The sequence below is a fragment of the Ochotona curzoniae genome, unplaced genomic scaffold (genome assembly GCF_017591425.1).
Source record: "Ochotona curzoniae isolate NIBS_2020 unplaced genomic scaffold, NIBS_Ocur_1.0 contig_3819, whole genome shotgun sequence".
Classification (NCBI taxonomy): Eukaryota; Metazoa; Chordata; class Mammalia; order Lagomorpha; family Ochotonidae; genus Ochotona; species Ochotona curzoniae.
In genome coordinates, this window is record NW_024466004.1 from 25,171,813 (window position 1) to 25,197,457 (window position 25,645).

Below are 25,645 nucleotides of genomic sequence, written 5' to 3' on the forward strand. Positions count from 1 at the left end.
AGGTATATGTGTCTAATCTAATTCAGGATGTTTCATTGTGATTCTAAATATTAGTTATCTTCATCTTTATAAGGAATATAACACGGTTAAAATTTTAGAGAATCCAATGTGAAGCTGAAAGAATCAAAATATGGAATCACAGTATATGATAGCTTTGCATTAATTTCTCATGAAAGTAAATGTTATGCTGTGACATTAGGACTAAATGTATTGTTTTCCCAGAATTTTGCATCATGGACCACTAAATCTGTAAGAAAGGAAGTGAACATTTTTATGAAAAACAAATTAAGGTAGAAGCTTTCAAGCATCACATTGTAGGAGGAGACCTACCATTCTGTTTGAATCACATATATATTCCTCTGTATTATTGTGTACATTTAAGATCTATTTATTGAAACTCTCTTTGCTTATTTTTAGGGTACTTTGAATCCCTATTGTGTGTTGTGGGATGACTCAAAAACGTAAGTGACAGATGTTTTCTTACATTAATTTGGGCTAAGTACTAAAAGCACATTAAATTATTTGAGCCACCTGCTAGTTAACAAGAATATAAGCCAATGGGATGTGAGTTACACTTAAGATTCTCCATTTTGGATCTGCAGGACAGCATGATGAATGTATCTATGTGTTATGATGTCATCAGGTTATGTCTCAAGACAGGATCGCATTATCTCATGTTTAATGCACATTGCAGTGTGAATTCAATGAGGATTCCTCCAGAGCTCTAATATTTTAGTATTCTAAATGCTCAAAAGTAATTTCAATAGCTTCTCCATAATTTGGCTTAGCCTAGGAAAATAATGTAGCAGTCTCTCTGATCATACAGCCAATGCATACTTTACATGACCTTGAAGCTGTTGTAGTTAGATACAGTAGTTATGTATTTCTTTCAGATTGTTTTGTTATGAATAGACTGAGTAAAATTTATTTTTTTGTATTTTGTTATTTGAGACAAAAGAATACAATCTCAGAAAGAAAACCTTTCAAGTATTTTTGTGCAAGTTATTTTTGTATTTCTAATTAAAAAAAAATCTTTATACCACAGACACTTCTGTAAGATCTCCCGTCTAAAATAATAGGAAAAAATAATAGTTAAGGCTTTATTTCCTGCATTTTAAATACTTTTATAAGTTGAAAACTCTGCTTTGTTTTCATAGTGGGGTGGGGGGTGGGAAGAAACCCAAAGCAAATAATAGATGTCCTGTCTGAGTGCCCCATTGTTGTGTTCTATATATCCTAAGAATTTTCTCAGTGCTCTTCAACCCAAACATAATCTGTATTTTAGGTTTTGTGTTGTTACTCCCATTAATCTAGGAGAGGTATACCATTAGAATTGTTAGAAAAAGAGGTAACCTCCTGGAAATTTGCTCAGTCCAAGGGAATTAATCTAATTTAAACCTCAAGTTTTTTTATGTGGGTGAGATATGTGTAACGCTAAATGTATTTTTGACTTATGCATTCTGGTGTTCCGAAGAATCCGATCTTCAGGTTTCCCAGGTGATCTTATTAATGCAATTTTATCTTTTATCCTTATTCTTGATTTATTTGAAAGACACAGAGTCAGAGTAAGAGGGGAACAGGGGAAAGGACATGAAGATAGGGAGAGAGAGAGATTTTGTGACTGCTGGTTTATTCCAAATGGCTGCAGTGACTGGGGTTCAGTCACATAAAGCCAGAAATTCCATCCAGGTCTCTGACGTTGGTAGCAGAGACTCCAGCACTTGAACTGTCAATCTCTGCCTTCCCAGGCACTTTAGCAGTGAGCTGGATTAGAAGTGAAGCAGTTAACTTCTGTTCTGATACAGAAAATCCATGGCAGTAAAATATCTGTAAGCTTTCAACTCTCCACAAATAGTCATAGAAGACTTTGGTAACATATTCTAAGGTGCTATTTAGTGTGTTTCATAGCCAGAGAAATAAAATGCCACAAAAATCCAATCTATGAAGCAGCCTATGCTATTTTAACTCCTATTGCAGCTACTTGTACATCGTGGTGAATAAAAATCAACTTTGACTTAGTTTCATTTTCATTTGTGGAGAAAATGAATTTCTGCATTGACCAACACAAAGAAAGTGTTATTTACTTCAAAACCCTTTAGGATTACTAAAAGGACACTTCAAAAAGAAACATTCCACTGTTATATACCTCCTTATGGTTTCCTTTCACAGGGAGTATAAGGTGTTGAATTTAATTTACAAAGCTATTGGCATTTGAGGTCAGCATTAACCTTAGGAATCAATCACACTCCACTCTCTCCAACATCTGCTGATAACAGTGACTCTGATCCATCACCAAGAACATGGGTAGCTTTACAAAATTCATTTTTAAAGTTGTCCTTGAAGAAAACTCTTAAGCAAGGGAAAGTAAGTGTATTGGCTTTCAAAGCAGATAATCTCTAGAGATCAGTATAGTTCATGCCTCCTTGATGTACCTGAAAAGCATTGAAAGAAAAGACTTTCTGTGACAGAACTTCAGCACTATAACACTTTTTACCATGTTGTTTTATCATCAAAATTGATTTTCTGGGTCAATGTTAAAACAATGAAGGTTATGACAAGTTTAATTTCTATTTCTTCTATTTTAATGATGTTAATATATATAACAATTTTATTGATGTGAAATAACTGTTGCTCTAGTTCACCCAAAAATTAAAAAGTAAGGAGGTGGTGCTACTTGGTTTTATCTAGAAAAAAAGAAAAATAAGAAAAGCTGATTTAAGTGACTCTGCAGCAAGGAAGTTGAAATTAGAAGTGCTTTAACAATGGTATAGTAAGTTCCTGTACTTTTTATTTCTTTGCTTCTTTTTTTAACCTATTTGAGAGGTCAGAACATGCAGAGACACATTCTTAACCACCGGTTCAACTCCATAAATGCCCAAAAACCAAAAGTCAGGAATTCAATAATTCAGTTGTCTCTCATATGGGTAACAGGGACCCTGTTTCTTGAGCCACCAGCACCACATCTCACGATGTATGGAACCAGAAGCCAGAGCCAGGAATTAACCCCATTCTGATTTGGGATACCAGAAATACAACTGAAGTCAACCACAAGGCTAAATACATGTCTTCCTTTTAAATCACATTAACTGCTAATTCAAAAAGCAACAAACAAGTATCCTTTACATATAAACCACTAACATATACTGTTATGGTAAAAGGTATCATCACTGTTTGGGTCTCCACACGTACCTACATCTCCAAGGCCACTCTATGGAACAGCTGACAGCCTCAATTTCCAAGTCAACATATTTCTTAGACGTATTTTGTGTTTTATTTATTATCTGTATTTCATGACTTGTAGCTAATGCATTGTACAGATACATCATATGTGTTTATATATATGCATTTATGTATCACTGTCTGGGATTATCTGCATTAATAGCTGGTGATGTAACTTCCTTGCTCTTTGTGACACCTCATTGTATGCTCTCACAGCATACATGTCTTTTATTCTTTACATCTGGTTGTTTTTGTCTGTCAGCATCATTTTTCTTTCTTATTCATCACTGAACTTAGTTTGTCTAAGTATGTTTACACAATATGCATCCATCAAATTTCTTGCCTGATTTTTTGCAACAATGAATGTTTGTGGATTTTTCAAGTATTATTCTTATTGAGGAATTATCACCATCTTGGTTTTTATTATTGGTTAGTGAATATTTTAGCATTTAATAGGCATAATATTGTTAGGGATAATAAATTCAAACCTAGAATTCCACAGCTTATAACAGTTCTAGGCTCCATTACAAATGAATTGTATTTCTGAGGGTAATCCTCTAATAATTTCAAACAAAGCCATTTTATTTTACTTTCACTTGACATGACAGTTTTAGGCAATTTAAAATCAGATTTTGATTCTGGTTTGACTCCCTAATTGTCAGAATACCAAAAGTGCTTTATCATATGATAAATTCATAATGTAAATGGTGTTTACTTCAAAATAGGCTGAGATAACAGTGATATTACTTTTTAAATGTTTCTTTTACAAATTGCCTACCAAATTATAATTTGAATAATTGATAGATAAGTTGAACATTTTTTACACTACTCTAATTGTAGATTTTGAATATTGGATCATGTATGGTGACGACATATCCTGGAAATCTTATAATCTCTCCTTTTAAATCATCCTGTAGTCTTTCTCTGTCAACTTTGTAATGTTATTCATCTGATATTTTTGCATTTGAAAAAGATTATATTGGTTTTCAGCCAATATTTCAAGGCTGTAATTGCCAAAGCTTTTCTTGCAATTTATTAATTATTATTTAAATGCTGCTGAGCCATTACATTAGTACATTTGTGATTTTATTGCCTAACTTTTGGTTGAAAGCCTAAGCCTTTTAAACATGGAATTTTCTAGATTGCTGTATTTCAAATTGATTTTTTAAAATTGTGAATAGTGTTAGTTAATTCTTGACTGAGTATTGATCTCAAAGTTAAATAGCTAAAATGATTTCTCTCCTTTGCCCTCATTTTCTCCATTTATTGACAACCAGAGCCACATTTTCCTCTCTCTTTGTCATTCCATTTGGAGTCACCATTGTATTTAATTTATAATACAACTCTTGGAAAATATAAAACAAACACAACAACTATGCTTCATCACATTAGTGTAAACAGGTTTTTTAATCATTGCCTTGACTCTCTGGATGATTGACAGATGCATGCATTAGAGTAATACAAATCTTATCCAGCGTAAGAAAGATCTGGTATATCTTAGGGAGTCAAAGCAACTATTCAAAACTTTACTATTTGGATAGCTGACTTTTCCTCTCCAAGGAATAACCAAGCAACCAATTATTATTATCATTATTATCCTTATTTTTAAAAATGATGTATTTAACTTGGAAGAATTACACAAAGACGGGCCAGTGCCATGGGCTCAATGACTAAATCCTTGCCTTGTAAGTGCTGGAGTCACATATCAGTTCTAGCTTGTATCAGGGCTACTCTACTTCCCAGCCAGCTCCCTGCTTGTGGCCTGGGAGAACAGTAGGATGGCCAAAAGGCTTAGGACCTTGCACCGTAAGGGAGATCGGGAAGAAGTTCTTGGCTGCTGACTTCATATGAACTAGCTGACAGAAGATCTTTCTGTCAGTATCTCCTTTCTTCTGTAAATCTGCCTTTCCAATCAAAATAAATAAATTTCTCTTTTTTTTTTTTCAAAAAATTTATGGAAAGAGAGAGAATCTTCCATCTGCTGTTTTACTCCCCAAAACAGCCACACTGGCTGGAGTGAGCCAAGCAGACACCAAGAGCCAAGAATTTCTTCCAGTTCTCTCTTGACAGTGCAGAAGCCCAAAGTTTTGGGCTAACCCTCACTACTTTCCCAGGCCATAAGCAAGGCACTAAACTACAAGTATAGAAGCAGCGTAGCTGGAACTCCAACCCTATAGGATGCCGGCCCTACAGGTAGGTGGAGGATTAGTCTGGTAAGCCTCTAGGCTGGCCTCTACAGTTGCTATTTTTGTTTTAACTTTGTTCAAATAGAGCTAGGCTTGGTAAAACCAACATTAAAAAAAAAAGATTTTCTTGGTGTTTAATAATGGAGGGAAAAGATCAGGTAAGTTTTATTAGGAGAATGGAATCTTTATAATAACTAAAACAGAAAATAGACCAAAAATAACTAACCCTGTAAAATTACAATATCATGACCTTACTGTATGTAGAGAAGTTTAGGAATGTATTTTTCAGGTCCTTTTCTTGAATAGCAATAAAAAAGAAACTATGTTACAAATATTAAATATGGTTATGATTCCAGTAGGTCATAATTTCCACATGTTCCAGTGAATCATTAATCAGACAGGTTCTAATAGCTTACTTACTTCAAAAGTTTTGTTCCTTGTTTTGTTCTGTAATTGAAGTGGTTTCAATCAGGCTAGATATAATTACAGAAGCAGCGTAGTTAAGTTTTTGGAGTTAACATTTAGAAAATCAAGATTCAACTTTTTTTAGGTCTAGTAGTGAATTTTCTAATGATATGAAACTATACAATGCTTTTATCTTTATTATATTGGCAAAGTTTAAAATAATGGATTTTTACATTGTAAAAACATTAATCCTTCTTAATAAAAATGTATCTGATCTCAAGGAATGAAGTGCTACATAATAGTCAAAAACAATCATTCAGAACTTTGATCTAGTTATTTTTGTTATTGATGAATTTTTTACTCATGTTTTCAAAGCAACAATAGCATTTTTAAGAGTACTACAGAGTAGACTTTTGGCGTAAAGGTTGAGCTTCTGTTTGGGTCAAGTGAGTGGGTTCATATTCTAGTCTACATTTGGCCCCAGCTTCCTGTGGCTGTACAGCAGTAATGAATCCTGCCTCCAGCATGCATAACCGCACTGGCTTCTGGGCTCTGCTCCTCCTGCTGCACCCAGCCCTGGCCACTGTGAGCATTTGAGGAGTGAACCAGTGAATGAAAATGCTTTCTTGCTCTTTTTTCTTTCTGTCTCTCTAAATATCTCTTTCTCCCTCCTTTCTTTCTTTTTATTTCCTACCTCCATACTTTCCTCCCTCTCAAATATATACAATTAATAAAATGTATGTTAATATACTGCAAAAAAACAATTTAAAAAAATCTCAATTCTATTTAAAAAAATCTATAGCAATAAAGTCAAGGCTTCAATGGTAGAAAATAGAATGAAATTTTGTTTCCTTTTCCTTTTCTGCCTTATAATATATCATTACTACTTAAAGACTTGCAATATCCCACCATTGTGTGTTTTCTTCTAAAGTCATTACATTTCAACATGAATTTATTTCAACTTTCATTAGGAAAATTTTTTTAACACCTTAAAGCATTTTAAAGTTTATAGAAAGTTTAAAATTACATCACAGATTTAATAGTATTAAATCTTAAATGCCTATTTTCCTAAAGATGAATTCTGGAATTAGTGTATAATGATACCTTTTTGCTGATAAAGTTTACATAATTGCCTCTAACCTTATTAACAAACCATTATGTCCATTAACATGGGAAATAAAGTTCATGAAACATTGTATAATGTGCTCAGAAAGAATTCTGAGGGCAAGCACTAGAAGTAAATTGGTGCCACATGTTTTATTGTTGTAACCTCTGTCTTGACCCTCTAATACAGAGCTGGGCAATCCACAGCCTGTGGCACAATGCCTGTTTTTGTCAATAAGTTTATCAGACACAGTCATGCCTTTTTATGTATTTTCTGTAGCTGCCTCTGTGGGACAATTGCAGAGTTGAGTCCAGTAAAAATATGTTGTCTAAAAATGCTAAATATTTACTGTCTAGACTTTTATTGGAGAAAAATAATTCCTTGACCAAAGCAGTGATTTACTCCATTTTTCATTTATTGGCACACAGATAATTAATTTGTCATAGTTAGATGGAAATAAATGAATGAAAATGTTTACAAACCTGGCCAAGAGTAGGGCTCTGAAGGGCAGAGAGATTTGATATCTGTATCAGTTCTAAAAAGTTTCCTTTCATTAATTTTTTTTCAAATATCGATTCACTCATTATTGCTTTTGCCTGAATTCACAATTAGGTTATTTTCTATGCTCACCCACATAACCTGTCATCCATATTTCTACTCTCCATCCCATTGTATCCACTTTAATTCATCATTAAATTTAATAATCCTCTCTTTTGCTTATCCTATTTTGTCATCCAGCATACTTTATTACTTAGTGCACTAAGTTATATCATGTTAATTATCCCTAAGAAATGTATTGGTTAGGATTCCTCAAAGGAAGGAAATGCATATTCCTCTGGAAATGATTCAGCTTTGCCTTTGTTTAACCTTTGATAACTGAGTTGAATCTGGCAATTTCCTGGATCATCCAGATGATGTGACCCCACAACCCCACACTGAAAATTCATCTGAGAACTATCTCATTTTATCGCATACATTAAAGTATGTCTAGCACCTTTCAAATATTTTATCCCTTAAAGTGTTTGGAAATAGGAAGTCTAATGAATGTGTTCTCACACCTATCACTCTTGAACAATACTCAAGTGTTCCACAGCGTAAGTGTTGGAATAGTATTTTCAAAGATAAAACCTTCACAGGTGGGTGAGTTAGGATAAGGAGGCTAAAGGATGCTGATGGAATTATGATTCCTTACAAAGGACTACACCATTGTAGCAAAATGGGAAAAATCTGTCGGGGGTGGGAGTTTGGGGAAGAATCCCAGTCTATACGAAATTGTACCACATAATTCAAAAATTCAAAATAAAAATATTTTTTAAAAATAGGGGAAAATGCCATTTAATTCAACTGATGGTTTTATACTCTCTGGATTGACGTATTCCAAGCTTTCACTAAGTTGAAACAGCACACTGTGTCACCACTTGATGGAGGTAATGGTGAGAACAAGTGCAAGAAGGACAAAGGATATCTTGAGACAGAAAGCCAGATAGTGGGAATGGCCAGGTTTCACTTTTACAACCATTTTCTCCCAAGAACTAACCAGGTCCCACAAGAAATGCATGGATCTGCTTCAAGGGAGGACCCCCAGTGGACCTAAGCACTCCCACTAACCTGTGTCTTTTCAAAGCTTTGTCAACTCCCAATACTTTACTCCCACACTACCAAGTAAGCTCACGACACATAAACCTTTGCAAGGGTCCTGGGTAGTATGACAAAAACATCTAAGCCATAGCATTACATTTTAATATTAATTTTCAAAAATGGTATTAAAATTTGTGAATGAAACCTTTCTGGCTATAAAGCATGTCTAAATCCAAAATATTGCCACTGATATCTAGATTACAGTTTCCTATAATCAGTTATTTATTGCTTGAACAATGATCTGGAAAGGCTATAACTTTTTAAGGACAAGTACTATTTTAGTGAAACTATAGCTCTCAGTTTGCCAGTAAAGGTTACCTATTTGTTGTCATTAGGAAACCTAAACTTAGCTTCAGCTTTTTCACTACAAATAAAAGAAAGTCTAAAATATCAAATCCCTTTAAGTGCCAGATCATTTAATAAATCAAAGTGGGTATAGTGTTGCTGATGTCATTGATATGGCAGTAACTAAAAATAACAGGTGCTCAGGGAAGTGTTGAAAATACATTACTTTTTAGATTTTACGTCATATTATCTTATATTAAGGCAAGCATATGATATCTGACCTTTCGGGATTGGCCCATTTCTTTTAGTATAATGGTTTCTAGTCGGGTCCATTTGGTTACAAAGAAATGTATTTCATTTTTTTTTTAGATAGCTAAGTAGTGTTCCATAGACTGAATGAACCATAGTTTCCTTATCCAATCCTCTGTTTTTTGGCATTCTGGTTGCTTCCATGTTTTTGTGTTTATTGATTGTACTGCTATGAACATAGAGGTGCATGTTGCTTTCTCATGTAACAGGTCGTTAGGATATATTTCTAGAAGTGATATTGCTGGGTCACATGGTTAGGTGGATTTTCAGTTGCCTGAGTATTCTCCATACTGATTTCCATTGTGATTGCACCAGCCTGCAATCCCACCAGCAGTGGAGTAGGGTTCCTTTTTTACTGCACCCTCACCAGCAGGTGTTGTTGGTTTTCTGTATGTGGGCTATTCTTATTGGAGTTAAGCGGTATTTCAATGATGTTTTTATTTTAATTTCTCCTATTGCCACATTGATGCCTTTATTATGAGTTCAAGAACACCATGTAGATAAAGATTCACGATTTTAAGTTTTTTTTTTTTTTTTCTCAACCCATGGTGGACTGTACCTATGGAAGCATAGCAGAAATAAATATGTCCATAGGTAGAAACGAAGAGAAGTATGTCCCTGTGCATGCAAGGGTGGACTCACAGCAAAATGACGAATAATCTACATTGGTGGGAACACCTCACAAAAGACAGCTTTTGAAAGATGGGAGGGGAGAACAATGGGGTGCGTGAAGGGGGAAGGAACACCCCAATGTCTATTAAACTGTGTCATAAAATAAAAAATAATAAAAAAGAAAATGCATTAGTTGTCTAGTAGAGTGATTGGTTAGTAGGACAAACAGAAAAGAACTATTCATCTTCATTTATGAAACAATGAGCATCATTTATCTGGAAAAGTTAATTTTTATGATCATATATCTTGAGAAGGAGTTACTGAGTGGAAAGCAGGAAAAAAAAGACTGAATGGAGCCAGACTAGGAGATGGCAGGCAAGGGCAGCTCTTGTTCATCTATACCATGTGAGATAAATGCTCTACCATTTCCCCATCTATCCTCGTTGTACCTAATAGCTCAGAAGGTCATTGAAGTCAGTTTTCCAAGTGTTTACTTATACTAAAAGTTTTAAAAGTCAATAATATCAAAACTGGGAGTTCTTCCAGTGGTTATCTCCAATTTATGATGTTCTAAGGGCTCAGGGATAATTCCAGGAGCCCCTTTTGACTAGATTTTAAAATAACTTTTAAATATTATTTAGTAGAATATAGTATTAATAGCTACTAGAGCTGGCTGCTAAGGATAGAACCCTTACAAATTCCCATTAATTTGCTAATGTCTATGATTTGTTTCACAAAAATGCAGGCTTTAAATTGCTGAGATTTTATATTAGATCATTTTAGAATCTTTTGTTTTTTAGTTACTTCAAAGACTCAGGCTAAAATTGTCCCTACTCATGCACTTTGTAAACAACAGACTGGACCATTCCTTAATATTTAATTTGCTATTTCTCATTTTGAGCATCAGAACTGCCAACTTGTGCCATAAGCAGCAATTATTATATAAGTTTGGTGTTGGACACTATTACCAAGAATTTTGCTATATATTTGGTTTTTTAATTGTTTTATTATTTTCCAGTGGAATAGTTTTATAGATATAAAGATTCACCCTTTGCCTCCCCCTTTTCCCTTCCCAGTATCCCATCCCACCTTTTCCCCTGTATTATGACAGTAATATAGTCCTTTAGTAACAGTCACAAATTTAACATTATGCTATTTATATGTGTCATGACATTGAGGTATAGACAAAGGGAGAAAGTTTAGTATCATTTTTATTGAGGTATATTTAACTGTTTCATTGGTAGTCTTCCTTTTACTCTGGAGTAAAAATGCATACTGTAATGCATCTTCACTTCCTGGAATGCTAGTCTGCATTATACAATTCATGTATGATAATATTTGTATAAACTTACTGACCTATATATCTGTTTTTTATTTTGCATGAAGGTTGCCTTGTATCAAAGAAAATATATGATATTTGTTTTTTTGGGATTGGCTTGTTTCACTGAGTATAATGACCTCCAGTTTGGACCATTTGGTTGCAAATGGTAGAATTTCATTGTTTTAAATGGCTGATGTACTATGGTTTCTTTATCCATTGCTTTCTTTTTTAATGAGCATCTGGGTTGTTTCTGTGTCTTCATTAGTGTACATTGTGCTGCTGTAAATTAAGGATTGCAGGTCTCGTTCTCATATGCAGATTTCATTTCCATTGTATATATTCCAAGGAGTAGGATAACTAAGTCATATGGTAGATGACTTTTCAGTTGTCTGAGAACTCTCCATACTGACTTCTAAAGTGGCTACATTAGTATATGCTCCCACCAGTAGTGAAGTAAGGAACCTTTTTCCTCACATCCACATCGGAAGTTGTTGGATTTCTAAGTGACAGCCATCCTCACTGGAGTTAAGTGGAACCTCATTGTGGTTTCATTTGTATTTTCCCAATAGCGGGGAGTCTGAACATTTTTTTCATATGCTTATTAACTTTTTGAATTTATTCTTTTAAAAATGTATGTTCATTTCCTTCATACATTTCTTAAAAAGTTTTCTGTTTTACTGTTGTTGACTTTCTGAAGCTCTTTGTAAATCCTGTATCTTAGTCCTGTATCTCTTTTGTAGTGTGCAAAGATTTTTCCCATTATGTTGGTTGCTTCTTTACATTGTTGATTATTTCCTTTGTTGTACAGAAGCTTCTTAGTTTGATGTAGTTTTATTTGTTTATTTTGGCTCTGATTGCCTGTGCTTTGGGCGACTTTTCTAAGAAGTGTTTACCAATGCTTATACCTTGTATAGTGCTTCCTGTGCTTTCCTCTAATAGCTTGATGGATTTCTGAGTGCAGAGTCTAGTCCTTGATCCATTTAGATTTAATTTTTATATCAAGTAACAGGTGGAGGCCTTGTTCCTTACAGCTCCTGCAAGTTACTGTCCAGTTGTCCCAACAGTGTTGTTGAAGAGACCAGACTTTTTTCCTGAGCTATTTTCAGTAATCTTGTGGAAGATTGGTAGTCTATACATGTGTAGCCTCTCTTCTTAGAATTCTATTCTATTTCTATTTCTATTTTATTCTATAACATCTATTGTTCCATTCATGTTCTTCATAATTTCAGTGCAAGTTCTAAACTGTTCTTATTACTACTGTCCGTAGTATGTCTTTAGGTCTGGAATTGTGATTCTTCTGGCTTTATTTTTATTTGTCAGGATAGCTTTGGCTATTCATAATTTTTTGTGTTTGTAGAAGAATTTTTGTATGAGATTTTCTGTTTCTGAGAAGAATGTTATTAGGTTGAATCTGTATCTTACTTCCAATAACATGGATACTTGATGATTTTATTGATCCAGGAACAAGTTCCTTGTTTTTAATATCTTCTTCTATTTCTTTGCATAATGTTTTATAATTTTCATCATAGAGGTCTTTCACTTCTTTGGTTAATTATTCCAAGGTATTTTAGGTTCTTCTCTGTTATTTTGAAAGGAACTTTCGTACAAGTTCTTTTTCAGACATAGAGTTGTTTATGCATATGAGGGCAATTGATTTATGTGTATTGATTTTGTACCCTCCTACTTTGCCAAACTCTCTTATTAGTTGCAGTTGTCACTTTATGGAGTGTATTGTTTGTCCTATGCATAGAATCATGTTGTATATGAAGAGGAACTATTTAACTTCCTTGTTCTCAATTTGAATTCCCTTTGTTTCTTTTTCTTTACTGATAGCTCTGGTTAAGACTTCCAAAACTGTGTGAAATAGCAGTGTGAAAGCAGACATCCTTGTCTAGTTCCAGATATTAATGGAAATGCTTCCATTCTTACCCTGTTCAGTATAATGCTGGCACTGAGTTTATGTCTATCGTGATCAAGGCTTTTAGAATGAAGTGGTGTTGATGCTATCAAATGTCTCCTCTGCATCATTTGAGGTGATTTTATAGGTTTTTATTCTTCATCTTCTGGATGTGGAGTATCTCTTTTATTAATTTGTATGTAGTAAACCATCCCTGCTCTGCATGTCAGGGATAAATCTCACCTGATCCAGGTGAGTGATTTGTCTGGTGTACTTTTGGATTATGTTGGCGAGTATTTTGTTAAAGATTTTTATGTCTGTATTCATCAGGAATTAGTCCACAGTTTTCTTTCTCTGTTGTGTCTCTATCTAGCTTTGGTATTAAGTTGTTATTGACTTCATAGAAAGAATTGGGAAGGCTTTCTTCCATTTCTATTGTTTTGAATATTTTCTGGAGGATTGGGGTAAATTCTTCTTGAAACATTGTAATTCAGCAGTGAAGTCATTCTGTCCTGACTTTTCTTTTTTGGGAGGGATTGGATTATGATTCAATGTCCATCCTGGTTATATGTCTACATAGGTTTTTAATTATCTCATCAGTGAGTTTTGGTAAATTGTATTTGCCCATTAATGTGTCCATTTCTTCTAAGTCTTCCAATTTGTTGGCATATTGTTACTTGTAATAGTTCCTGATTATTTTATGTATGACTGAGGAAACATTATTATGTTTTCATTTTAGTCTCCGATTCTATTGATTTGTGTCTTCTCCTCCTGCCCATACTCTTGTTTTGGATTAGTTGGATCAGTGGGGTGTCTATTTTTTTAAAGAACCAGCTCATTGATGGGTTGATCTTACCTATTGCTGTTTTGATTATTTCTTGTTTTCTGTTAATCTTGGGATTATTTTGCTGTTGTTCTAGATCATGAACTTGATGCCTTTCTAGGTTCTTATTGTAGGTAATGATTAGAGTGAACTTTCCTCTTTAATACTGTCTTGACTGTTTCCACCAAGTTTTAATATGTTCTGTTGGTGTCTTCATTTGTTTCAGAAAAGTCTTTTTTATTTCTTCTTTGATTTATTCTATAACTCATTTTTCATTTAACAGCATATTATTCAATTCCCAAATACTTGCATATTTGGGGGTATTTTGACTTGCTGATCTCCAGTTTTACTCCATGGTGGTCCAAGAAGATACAGGGTATGAATTTGATTTTTTAAAAATTTGCTGTGGGTGTTTTGTGGTGTGTAATGTGATCAATCCTGGAAAGTGCACTGATGAAAAAAAGTATAGTCTTTGTAGTATAAGAGGTTCTGTAGATATCAGTTAAGTCAATTTGTTCTATTGTCTGAGAACTCTGTTGTTGCCTTGCTGAATTTCTGTCTCATCTATCTATCCACTGAAGTCAGTGGGGTGTTAAGGTCACCCATTATGATTGTATTGGAGTCTAGATCTCCTTTTTAAATATGTTAATATTTGTTTCACAAAGCTAGGTGCCATGGTATTTGATTCATATATATTTATTATCAAGATTTCCTCCTGCTGAATGGATTGCTTAATAACTTTGTGATGTACTTCTTCATCTCTTTTAATGTGTTTCTCATCGAAGTCTATGTTATCTGATATTAGAGTGGCAATATAGTAAGTTGTTTTTGTTTTGCTTTTACTTTTTTTTTAATTTGAATTTTATAGTATAGTTTCATAGGGTCTGGGATTTCTCTACTCCCCTCCAGCTTGATTTTTGTTTCCATTAGCCTGGAATATCCTTTCCCATCCTTTCACCAAGTTTCTGTATATCTTGGTTGATGAGATGTTTCTCTTATAGGCAACAGGTAGTCTGTTAACCCATGCCTATTGATTGACATAAAGATTAAAAATCTTTCTTAGAGTTCGTAGGTCATAAGTTCAATGTAGATATTGTACAGCAATCTTACATGTCTCCAAAAGCTAAAATGCTCTTTCTTTCAAGAAAGTAATTAATTCTTTTTGCTGTAAAAATACAAAGTGATTCAGTGTTCATGGGACGAATTTGTAATTCAGGCTCTTATTTTCTCACTGCCTTTTAACAACACCTACGCCACCCAGAATAATAATGTGCTAAGATGTAGTACTGCAAAGAATTTCAATAAAAGAAGCAAATCATTTTTATAATTACTGATTAATTCTTAATTTGTTCTGCCAAATAGATAATCAACCACAGTTGTTGAAAGAAATGATTTTTGTGTGTGTTGATATTAGAGGTACAGAAAAAGAGGTTTGCAGTTGTCTTCAAATACTACAGAGTGATAATTTAATTTCAAGGATGCAAAGGGTTAATTAATAGAAGTATCTTGAAGCTCAAAAAAATATTTTTTATTTCTTTCTGTTATTCAGATACAGATCTCTATTGCTGCTGAAAGGAGACAATGGTATTTTGTTTGTTGTTTAAAGATTGTTTAAAGAGAGTAGAAGAGACAGAGCAGAAGATCTTCTGTCCAGTGATTTTACTCCCCAACTGACCAAAATGGCCAGAGCTAAGCCGATCCAAAGCCAGAAGCCAGGAGCCCCTACTGGGTCTCCCACACGGATGCAGGGCCCCAAAGCTTTGGATTGTCTTTGACTGCTTTCCCAGGTCACAAGCAGGGAGCTGGATGGGAAGTGTAGCCACCAAGATTAGAATGGGTGCCTATATGGGAGCCAAAGTGCAAGGCAAGAAGTTAAGCTGTTAGGCTACTGCGCCGGTTCCAACAATGGTGTTTTTTTTAATAAATAGGTTTGCAAGAGATCAGCATTGCTAAAATCTGCTTAAGCCATAATTAAAAGCAAATACCAAAGTAACAAAAATCATTAAAGCAAAGTATATATTCAGATTTACTGTAAATATAAGTATAATAACTTTAAAATTTTTTGATATGTCAGGTGCTTAATAATTATATATAAAATGAGTTTGTATATAATGAACGCTTCAGCCTCTATTGTTAGGGCTAAGTAAATTAGTGATTCATTAACATTCCATTATCCTGTTTCACTGGAGAATGAAGTAATACTGATAAAGAGATTTCTACTAAAAAAAGCTTATCTCTTTTCACAACCACTTTATAATCCTAATTATTTAAATCTTTCTTAGAAGACTTATTTCGGCTCTTCAAGTCTGTATCTTCAGCATGATCCAGGCTGAGATTATCTTCCTACCTAAGCACTTGCTGCATCTCTGTATCCATCCTCCTCTTCCCATCACACATCAAGTAGCCTTCATACTGCAAAGTATATGTAGCTTACCTTCTATTCACTGCATTCTGGTAAACCTCCCTGTCCTTCTTGTAATACCCAAAATGGTCTCCAAATGCTGCCAAATATCCTCAAAGGTAGAGAGGGCACAATTATCTCTGACTTAAAAGCAGAACTTTTTAAAAATGCAGATTTGTGTACCCAAATTAGATCCACTCAGTAAACAGCTTCCAAAGTCTATTTAAATATTATCTGTGCAAGTATGTGCATGTGTGTGTTCCCAGTTGTATCTAACATAATAAGTTTGAGATTCATTTCTCAAATAGCTCTCACTTTTCATTTTCTTAACTTCTGTTCCCTAAATGCTAAACCAAGTACCTAAATTAAATGTCAACTTAATGTTAGGTGTTTTTCTAAATACCCTATTAGTCTCCAAGTAAAGATAAGGACCGTGAAATCCTGAACTTTCCTGATATCTCTGAGCGCTCCTCACAGCCTGTTCCATGAATTCTTATATTGATGGTCTATACATACCAAAGGGGTAGGTGATGTCAACAAGCAACCAATATTCTGGTTGTAAGTACACTATGGACATGCCTTACACAACGTGTGGTGAAACTTCCCGGGTTTTTTTTTTTTTTAGTCACTCATAATTCAAATATTATTTAAATCATTTACCCATTTATATATTCACAAACATTTCATTGGCAGCTTGCACTGGTAACATAAATAGTGAACAAGGCATGGAACTTGTAATCTATAGGCAAAATATTAGAGAATGGGTCACAAAGTCCAAGGAAGACCTGTGCTCTTCATTAGCAAAGGGCTTTAACTCAGCTAGCCAGCTGTGAAAGGTTAATTAGCAATGTATCTAGTCAGCAAAGGAAGAATACCTTGATTAGCTAGAAAAGAGTAGTGCGTAATGTTTTCCTCTAGCAAGCTAATAGGGAAAACTAATTTAATAGTACTGTAAACACATTTCCCGTATTCTTACTATTAGGGAAAGCAAATTTTTTTCTGAAATTAAAACTAATTAACGGTGTTTTAATTTTATAGAAAAACAGTATTTCACTATATTTCCTATTAATTTTAATTTTTAAATCATTATATTAAAAGTCTAGCCTATTTTTCGACAGATTAAGAAAATGTTTAAGCAATGAATGTTAATTGTGAAGTGGGAAATAATCATTGAATGAACTATGTTTTTTTCAATTCTTGTCTGGAGTCTGTTTTCCTAAATCAGTCTGTGGCTGTGACCCCTTTTCCTAGGTCGTAGATTTTTTGTTTTTCCATTTATCAGGAATATCAACAGTTACACCATTTGTCTCCTGTTCCTTCAGTCTTGTCCTCTCCAGTTTCCCCTCACTGTTACTAGCAGATTCCAAAACATTTCTTTAATAAACTTCTTTTAACCTGTCTAAATGTTGTAATTACTTTACAAGCTTTAGTCATAGGCTCCAGAAATATTATGTACCATTATATCATTCATATGATCTATTCTGGACAGGGATTCAAACAACAAACTGATCTTGTACTTTATATGCCATTGTATGAATAATTTGAAACTACTTTTTAACTTAACTTTTAATGAATTTGCTTTTTCTACCAACTGGATGACAAATTTCTTGCAGACAAAAAGAATCTTTTTCACCTTTGTATCCACTTCTAACCCATTCCCCTAACCTCACATAGCTCTGTATGTGGCAAGGGAATTAAAAAGATGTTGAAAATTGATCTGTTTGTAATAATTAAGAGTTATTCTAAAGATTCATTTATTTATTTGAAAGACAGAGTTACAAGAAGGAGAGAGCGAGGGAGAGAAAATAAGTGGGGAGCGGGGGGAAGAGAGAGATCTTTTACCTTCTGGTTCACTCCTCAGATGGCTGCAACAGCTAGAGCTGGATCAGTCTGAAATGAGGAGCCAGGAGCTTCCTTCTGGACCCCTACATGGGTGCAGGAGTCCAAACATTTAGACCATTCCCTGCTGCATTCTCTATAGCACTGGCCTCTAAAATGTTTTGCTATCAAGTCATTAAGCTGTACACTGAGAGCACACAAATTAATAAGCATCTGATATCAATAAGAAATATTACTTGGTGATCAAAACAAAAAAAGTGAAGTCATATTTATAATGTATAAGCAAAAAGAGAAAAGGTGCATATAGGGGGATGTCAGCTGGCACAGTGGTTACCACTGCTTGGGTTACCCAAATCATGTGTTAGAGTGTCCGTGTTCTAGTTCTGACACCAGCTTTCTGCTTAAGTTGCCCTAGGAAGCAACAGGGAATGTGCAGGTATATGCCTGCATCCCACACAAGTTCTGGGCTTCTGCGTTTGGGAAATGAAGCAGCAGGTCGAAGATTTCTGTGTGTGTGTGTGTGTGTGTGTGTGTGTGTGTGTGTGTGTGTGTGTGTTTCAATCACACCATTTATCTGTATCCATCCTCCCTCCCATTCAATGAAAAAAAAAATTACATTTTTACAAGTGTATACAGGGCATAGCCATCAGAGTAGAAATTCCAGGGCAGAACTCTCAGAAACAATGATGCCTGATTAATTCCTGAAGGCATTCACATATTAGATTTTGGATGAGTGATTGGCAGATGAGGCAAGGAAATTGGCAATACAGAACAAGCAGCGTGCATAGTAGTATGGAGTATGGTATGTTAGTGCTTAGATTGTTCTGAGTGCTTGGGGCCTAGATGTAGGGGATGGAAATGATGGACAGCCCCGAGAGTTGAAGTAATGAGGCCTACAGAGGAAAGTGTTGTTTGCCTCACTAGGTAGTTTGGACATTTTTCCTAAAGGCTATGGAAAACTATGACAATTGTTTAAAGCAAGGAATTACACAAGGAACCATTTCGAAATAAGCTTTCTTAGATATTGTTAGAGAATTCAGAGCAGCGAGCATCAATATTGCAGGCAGAAAAAAATGTTTAGACAATGGACGTGGGATGAAGATGTATGGATAAGTTAGAGACTTGTCTGTGACCTAAAACCAAGATAATTTGGTGACCAACTAACCATAGATGAAACATGAGAAGGGAGAGTCATTGAAAGGTTGAGGATGACTCTCAGGTGGGTCTAAACATAGTATTATGCAACTCCTGGTTAGTATAGAATTCCATTCTACTCTGAAGGAAATTTAATCACTGTCCTTTGATTAGACATCAAAACTGATGACTGTCTCATGCTCTGACCTTTAACTGTTGTAGTGATTGAAAATGTACACTTTCAAAAATCACTATTGCTGTGTTTATTAACAAAGATACTACTCTCTGATGTGGCAACAAGGGCAAACTAACCAAAAATGTTAATAGAAAGGTAACATCCAGATTTCCCTATCTAAGTTAATTTGTCAGTCACAAAATGGAAGATTTTATTGTGTTGTTGCTGCTGTTGAGAGCTATACATCTTTCTGTGTTTATTATTGTAGTTACCCTAAGTTTGCTTTCCTTATTCCATCAAACACATCCTTTGTGTCAAATCTTCATGGTTAACTCTCTATATAGAACACAATATTTGAGGTTTTTAAACTGGGAATTTTTAAAATCATAGTTACAGAGAGAGAGAGAGAGATGGAAAGACAAAGAGAGATTTACCATTCTCTGATTCACTACCCTGTTGCCCCAATAACCAGGGCTAAGCCAGAGTGAATCCAGGAGTGAGCAATTCAGCAGGGTCTCTCATGTGGGTGGCAGGAGCCCAAGCACACTGGTCTTTTGCTGCTGCTTTTCCCAGGGTAGTACAGGAATCTGCAGTGGAAGTAAAGCTGCTGGAACAGTAACCAACACCCCTATGCAGTGATGGCATCTTAGCTGGCACCTTCATTTGCTACCCCACAGCACCAGTCCCTAAATTGAACATTTTTTAAATATGCAAAAATCAAAATCTCTACTGTGATAATATAGTTTAAAGTTTATATCTGGATTGCTTCCCACTACAAGAAATACTACCAGTGCCTGGATCAGCTGTGTCTAAGGCCAAATATATTTTTAAAGGATTTAAAATATATGTCTCATAACTGTAGAAAACTGCCTAGGCTGCCTGTGCCTAGGCAGGTGTTACAACACTAAAAGAAAAGCAGCCAATAGCAGGAAAGTACTATGAGCCTGCTTAATGTCAAATTTGTGTTAACTATACCAGTGTGCCAGCATAGTTGCCTATTCTGTTTATGTTTATTATTATTACTATTATCATACAATTTATTTTTATTGGAAAGGCAGAATTACTGAGAGTGGAATATACTGAGAAATAAAAATCCTCCGTCTATGGTTCACTCCCCAAATGGCCACTAGGGCCAGAATCAAAGTGAGGAGCCAGGAGCTTCTTCCTGGTCTCCAACACAGGTGCAGGGTCCCAAGGCTTTGAGCCCATCCTTGGCTGCTTACCCAGAGAGCAGGAGCTGGATTGAAATTGGAGCAACCAGGATACAAACTGGCATCCATATGTGTTTCCAGCGCATGCAAGAGGAGGATTTAGCTGCTGGATCATCTTGCAGAGCCTTTTTTAAGATGTAGGGATGGTAGCAAATGCCAGGATATGCCACCCTAGTCCGTAGGCAGGGGAACTGCAGATTGCCCAGGGAAGGAGATCTGGGAATGTATTGGAGTGGGAGTTGTTGAGGGCACATTTGAGAGAGGAGGAATGAATTCTTGGGCTTGCATGGATTGAGCCACGATACTTTCAGCCATTCAAAGGATGTGAGACCAGATTAGTTAGAGGAGGGAAACTGGAGGGCATGTCTGTGTCAGGCTAAGACAATCCACCCTGAGGTTGGGGGCCAGCATGACTGGGTTAGGCCACAATAACTGCCTTTGAAGGTCAGAGTAGGGCAGGGGACATATCAGGCTAGGCCATGGTATCTACCAGAATATGAGAGAACCAGAACTGGGAGCATAATCTACAGGAAACCTGTGGAACTGCTGCACTGCTGCACCACTGGTGCATAGAGCAGGGGGTAGTGACAAACTGAGTCAGGAGGGAGCATGGAACTCACTGGACACTTATGGGAGCAGGGGCTGTGATGCGATTGGAATGGGCCAGGCTACAGCACTCACTGGCACATGCAAAGGCCAAGATGGAGAGCAGATTATACAAAACAGAGACACAAAACACACTGAAACACATGAGATTTGGGCCTGGGAATATCCCTGGTAGGGAAACTTGGTGAATTGCCCTGCTAGGCTAAAGAGCATAGTAACTGCGGCTAGGGCCTGCCATGCCAGGTAAGACTACAACCATTCTCAGCATTTGCAGGAGCTTTTTCTGGAGGCAAGTCATTCTGGGCCAGGCTACAGAATCCACTAGACATGCAAAGAACAGGGCTGAGGGCAGACAATGCCAAGTAGGGCAGCAACACCTGATGGCACACATGAGATCTGGGGCTGAATGCAGGCCTAATATAGGAAGTAGGGGAATTCTCTTGCTAATTCACAGCTTCTTCTAAGGAGCACAATATCTGAGGCTGGAGGAGGGCCAGCCAGACAAAGCTGTGACACTACTCAGCATTTTGTGTGGGCAAGGTCTGGGAGGGAGGCCGGGCTGGCCCAGACCACAGCACCTGTTGATATGCATAAGAGGTCTATCAGGTTATGGACTATGACAGGCAGGTTTAGGCTGCAATGGTCACGAGTGAGAACTGACACTGCAGACAGATCATGCCAGGCTGGGTTGAATTAGCCACCAGCATGTACAAGATCCACGACTGAGGACAGGCCAGGTAGGGAAACCATGGAGACTCCCCTGTTAGGTTACAGAAGGTGAGTGAAAGAGTTAGGGCTGTAGGGGACTAGGCTTGGCTAGTCTGCATCATCCATTGTCATGTGTATGGGCTGGGTTTGGAGACAGGCCAGACTTGGCTAGGCTTAGCACTCACTGGCACTTATGAGAGCCAGAATGGGTGTGGATCAGTAGGCTAGGCCATGGTACCCAGCATATACATGATAGCTGGGACCAGGTGTGAGCCAGGCTGTGCTAGAATGTAGCACTCACCTGCTATAGCTTGAATGGATGCAGGCTAGTAGAGCTGGGGCTGCAGTACCCGCTTATAAGTGCCAGAAATGGAGACCAGCTGTATCAAGATGTGCTGCAGTACTTGCTGGCACATACAAGATCAGGGGCTGGGAGTAAACCTGTTAAGTGAACTAGGGGAACTCCCCTGCTAGTGAGTGCAAGATGCAGGGTCTAAGAGCAAGCCAACCTTGACTCAACCTCAGCACCTATCATCCTATGATATGAGCCGGATCTGGGGGCAGGCGAGGTTGGGGCATTGCATGGTACACACTGACATGAGCAAGATCCAGTATGGGGCACAAGACAGACTAGATTGGAGCACAACATTCCCCAGTTCACATGAGAGCTGAGGGTGTGCCAACCTGAGCTAGGCTGCTGCACCCTCTAGTAAAAGCTGGGATTGTAGCTACAGTGGCTTATGCACTGAAGAGGGGGGAGTAAACTTCATCAAAGATAGAAACAATATATATTTATACATTGGTGAAAATAAAATGAAAATAGATTCCTTATGGTGGGACAGACAGTGAATGTTTCTGAATTGTTAGATCAAAAAGGTTACGTTAAAGTGCCAGCATCCCGTTTGGGCAGCAGTTCATGTCTTAGCTGTTCCCGTCTGGCTCAGCTTGCTGCTTATGGCCTGGAAAAGTATTGAAGATAGCTCAGTCTTGGGCTGCTGCACCCAAGTGTGAGACCTGGTGGAAACTCCTGCCTCCTGGCATCGGTAGATTCAGCATCAGCCACTCTGACCATTTGGGTATGAACCAGTAAATGGAAGACCTCTTCTCCTGCCTATCTTTGACTTTGTTAATTCTACTGTTCAAATAAAAATAAATCTTTTAAAAAAAGAATAAAATAGAAGGGAAAAAAAGACAAAGAAGAAAAAAGACTGTATTTAACAGTCAGATTTTTCAGTTTCCTCAGATATTTTAATAATTTTTCTGTCTGGAAGAGAATTGCTCTGGGATGTTTTTACTTTATACATCGTGAGTTCTGGACACAGTAAAGATATTTGTTTTCTTAACACAGTAATCAAAATATTTTTTTAGAACTGCACAAAGTTGCCTATTGGAATTTACTGTTTTAATATCTTGAGTTGATGCCCTCCCCCACATAATACACACATTTTTATTTGTACTGCCGTATTGGATATTGAAATTTTTCGTTAAGATATGTCCTAAGATTATCACACTAGTTTTGATCATTTCTGTGTTAAAATTGTGAAACACGGAGCAGATATAAATAATGAACAATAATGCCAGAGTGCAGACCTAATTACTTCTAAGGATAATTAAAAATCGGAATTTACATTCATTGTCTCATTTCAGACTTTTCTGTTTCCCAGAGTGGAGATTTCCATTTCTTCTTGGAAATTTTTTTTTTTTTTTAGATTTATTTTTTTATTATTTTTTCATTGGAAAGGCGGATATACAGAGAGGAGAGACAGAGAGGAAGGTCTTCCGTCCAATGATTCACTCCCCAAGTGAGCGCAACGGGCCGATACTATGCCGATCCGAAGCCAGGAGCCTCTTCCGGGTCTCCCACGCGGGTGCAGGTTCCCAAAGCTTTGGGCTGTCCTCGACTGCCTTCCCAGGCCACAGGCAGGGAGCTGGAAGGGAAGCGGGGCTGCCGGGATTAGAACCGGCGCCCACATGGGATCCCGGGCGTGCAAGGCGAGGACCTTTAACCACTTGCGCCACGGCGCCGGGCCCTTCTTGGAAATTTTTAAATAATACAGATGCAGCATTTCTAATACGAGGAAAGCCTATAAGTCTCTTAAGGTCACAAATGAGAAGCTTAGCTTTCCCAATTTTTCACTACAAGCTTATCATAAAAATTATAAATTTCACACTTTTGCATCATGATGCCTGGGGTCAGGATACAGAGCTAACCTATTGACATTCCAAGTCTATGTGAATGTGCTTTCATTGCAGACAAATTATAGTCTCTCTAGGGAAGAGGATTTCTTATTGTTCCCTGCTTATCACTGTCAATCATTTACTAACTCTGTCTATTCTGCACTCTAGATTTTCCCTGAGACAAGACAAATGTTAACAATTGTGTAAACTGTAAGAAGCCACCAAAACACATACAAATAAAAAACATCTTGGTACATTTGCTTCACCAGTGCTCTGATTTAAACAGTATCTAACTTTGCAGCTTGTTAATCTAAAATATGTCTTCTTGAGCCCAGGTCCACTGTTGTTTTTGCTCAATGTTTTTCTTTATTAAAATCATCCCTTCTGTTTCTTTCTACTCGTTTGACCCAGTTCTCATAGGTGATAGTCAATTTTAAAAGTCACTAGTACAGCCATCTGAATGCATTGTGTCGGTTTCACTATAGATGACAGTACCTTTCTGACCTCCATAATTGCCTCATTTAATCTTAGAATCCAGAAGTTTTGTTCTGTATTTTAACTACAGTACACATTGCATTTCAAGTGAAATGCAAAGTGAATCTCAAGGTCTTCTGGGAATCTAAATGGAATTTGCATTGAGCCTTTGAAAGAAGTGAATTCACAATTTCTCCCTGAGTTATCTATTTGAAATCCTGCCTTATATAAATACTAGAAGTTGACCCTGCTGTCCTTTAACATTAAAGTAAAAAGAAGACATCGAGAAAGTGATTTCATTTGCCAGCTATTGCCGATAGTGGCAGTTAAGTGTTACATTCTGCATCATTTTATCTTTTGGAATGCCCAGCAATGTCTAAAGATGGGTCACATTGAAGCCACTTAGTATATCATGAGATTAGAGTACCTATGACCCAGATTAAGCTAAATCTGATGATCAGCTCAATAAAAATAACATGGTTGCATCTTGGTATTTAAATACTTCAAGTAAATGGAGTTGTTACTGGATGAAGAGCTTTAAGCCAAATATTTTCACTAGAAAAAGTATGTCCTTTAAGCAACTGATAGATCATGGATGAATTCATTAATCTTTTGCTTAAAGTATATTTCAGTTGCGGTGATCTTTGGGTGTTATAACCTTTCTAGTATAGTTAAATGATCCCACATATAAATGCAACATATTTAATCAACCAAATCTATGGGCTTGAGACAGTTTGTCTCAATAGATTGTGCGTTTGAGTGCAATGGCAAGAATAACTAAATTAGTAAATCATCTGTAATACTAACACTGCCACAGGCTTTTGTTAAAGGCCATATTCTGGAATAAGTACATTATAAAATAATGAGAGAGGGAGAGAGAGAATTGGACATGTGTGTGTATGTGTGTAGGCTGTTACAGATGTTGGAAAAATCTGGGTATACCAAGTACTTTGGAAGTGTTACCTGGAGATATTTTAAAACACTCATACATTCAGCAGAGCTGAAAAATTATGGCACTCTCTCAAAAGAACCTGTGAAGCAGATAATTTTTTTAAATCACATTTATGAGTTACTGTAAAGTTATAGTATTCAATATAAAATAAAAAGCAAAAATATAAT

At 36.4% G+C, this 25,645-nt stretch overlaps 1 protein-coding gene across 3 annotated transcripts in view; it reads left to right on the forward strand.

Annotated features, from left to right (window-relative positions):
• ADGRB3 (adhesion G protein-coupled receptor B3) overlaps nt 1-25,645 on the forward strand; it is a 687,263-nt gene that overhangs the window by 391,111 nt on the left and 270,507 nt on the right. For all 3 annotated transcript variants that reach the window (XM_040983603.1, XM_040983604.1, XM_040983605.1), the window contains one exon: nt 418-461. In XM_040983603.1, the coding sequence (XP_040839537.1) occupies nt 418-461 (44 nt within the window). The remainder of the gene's footprint in view (nt 1-417; nt 462-25,645) is intronic.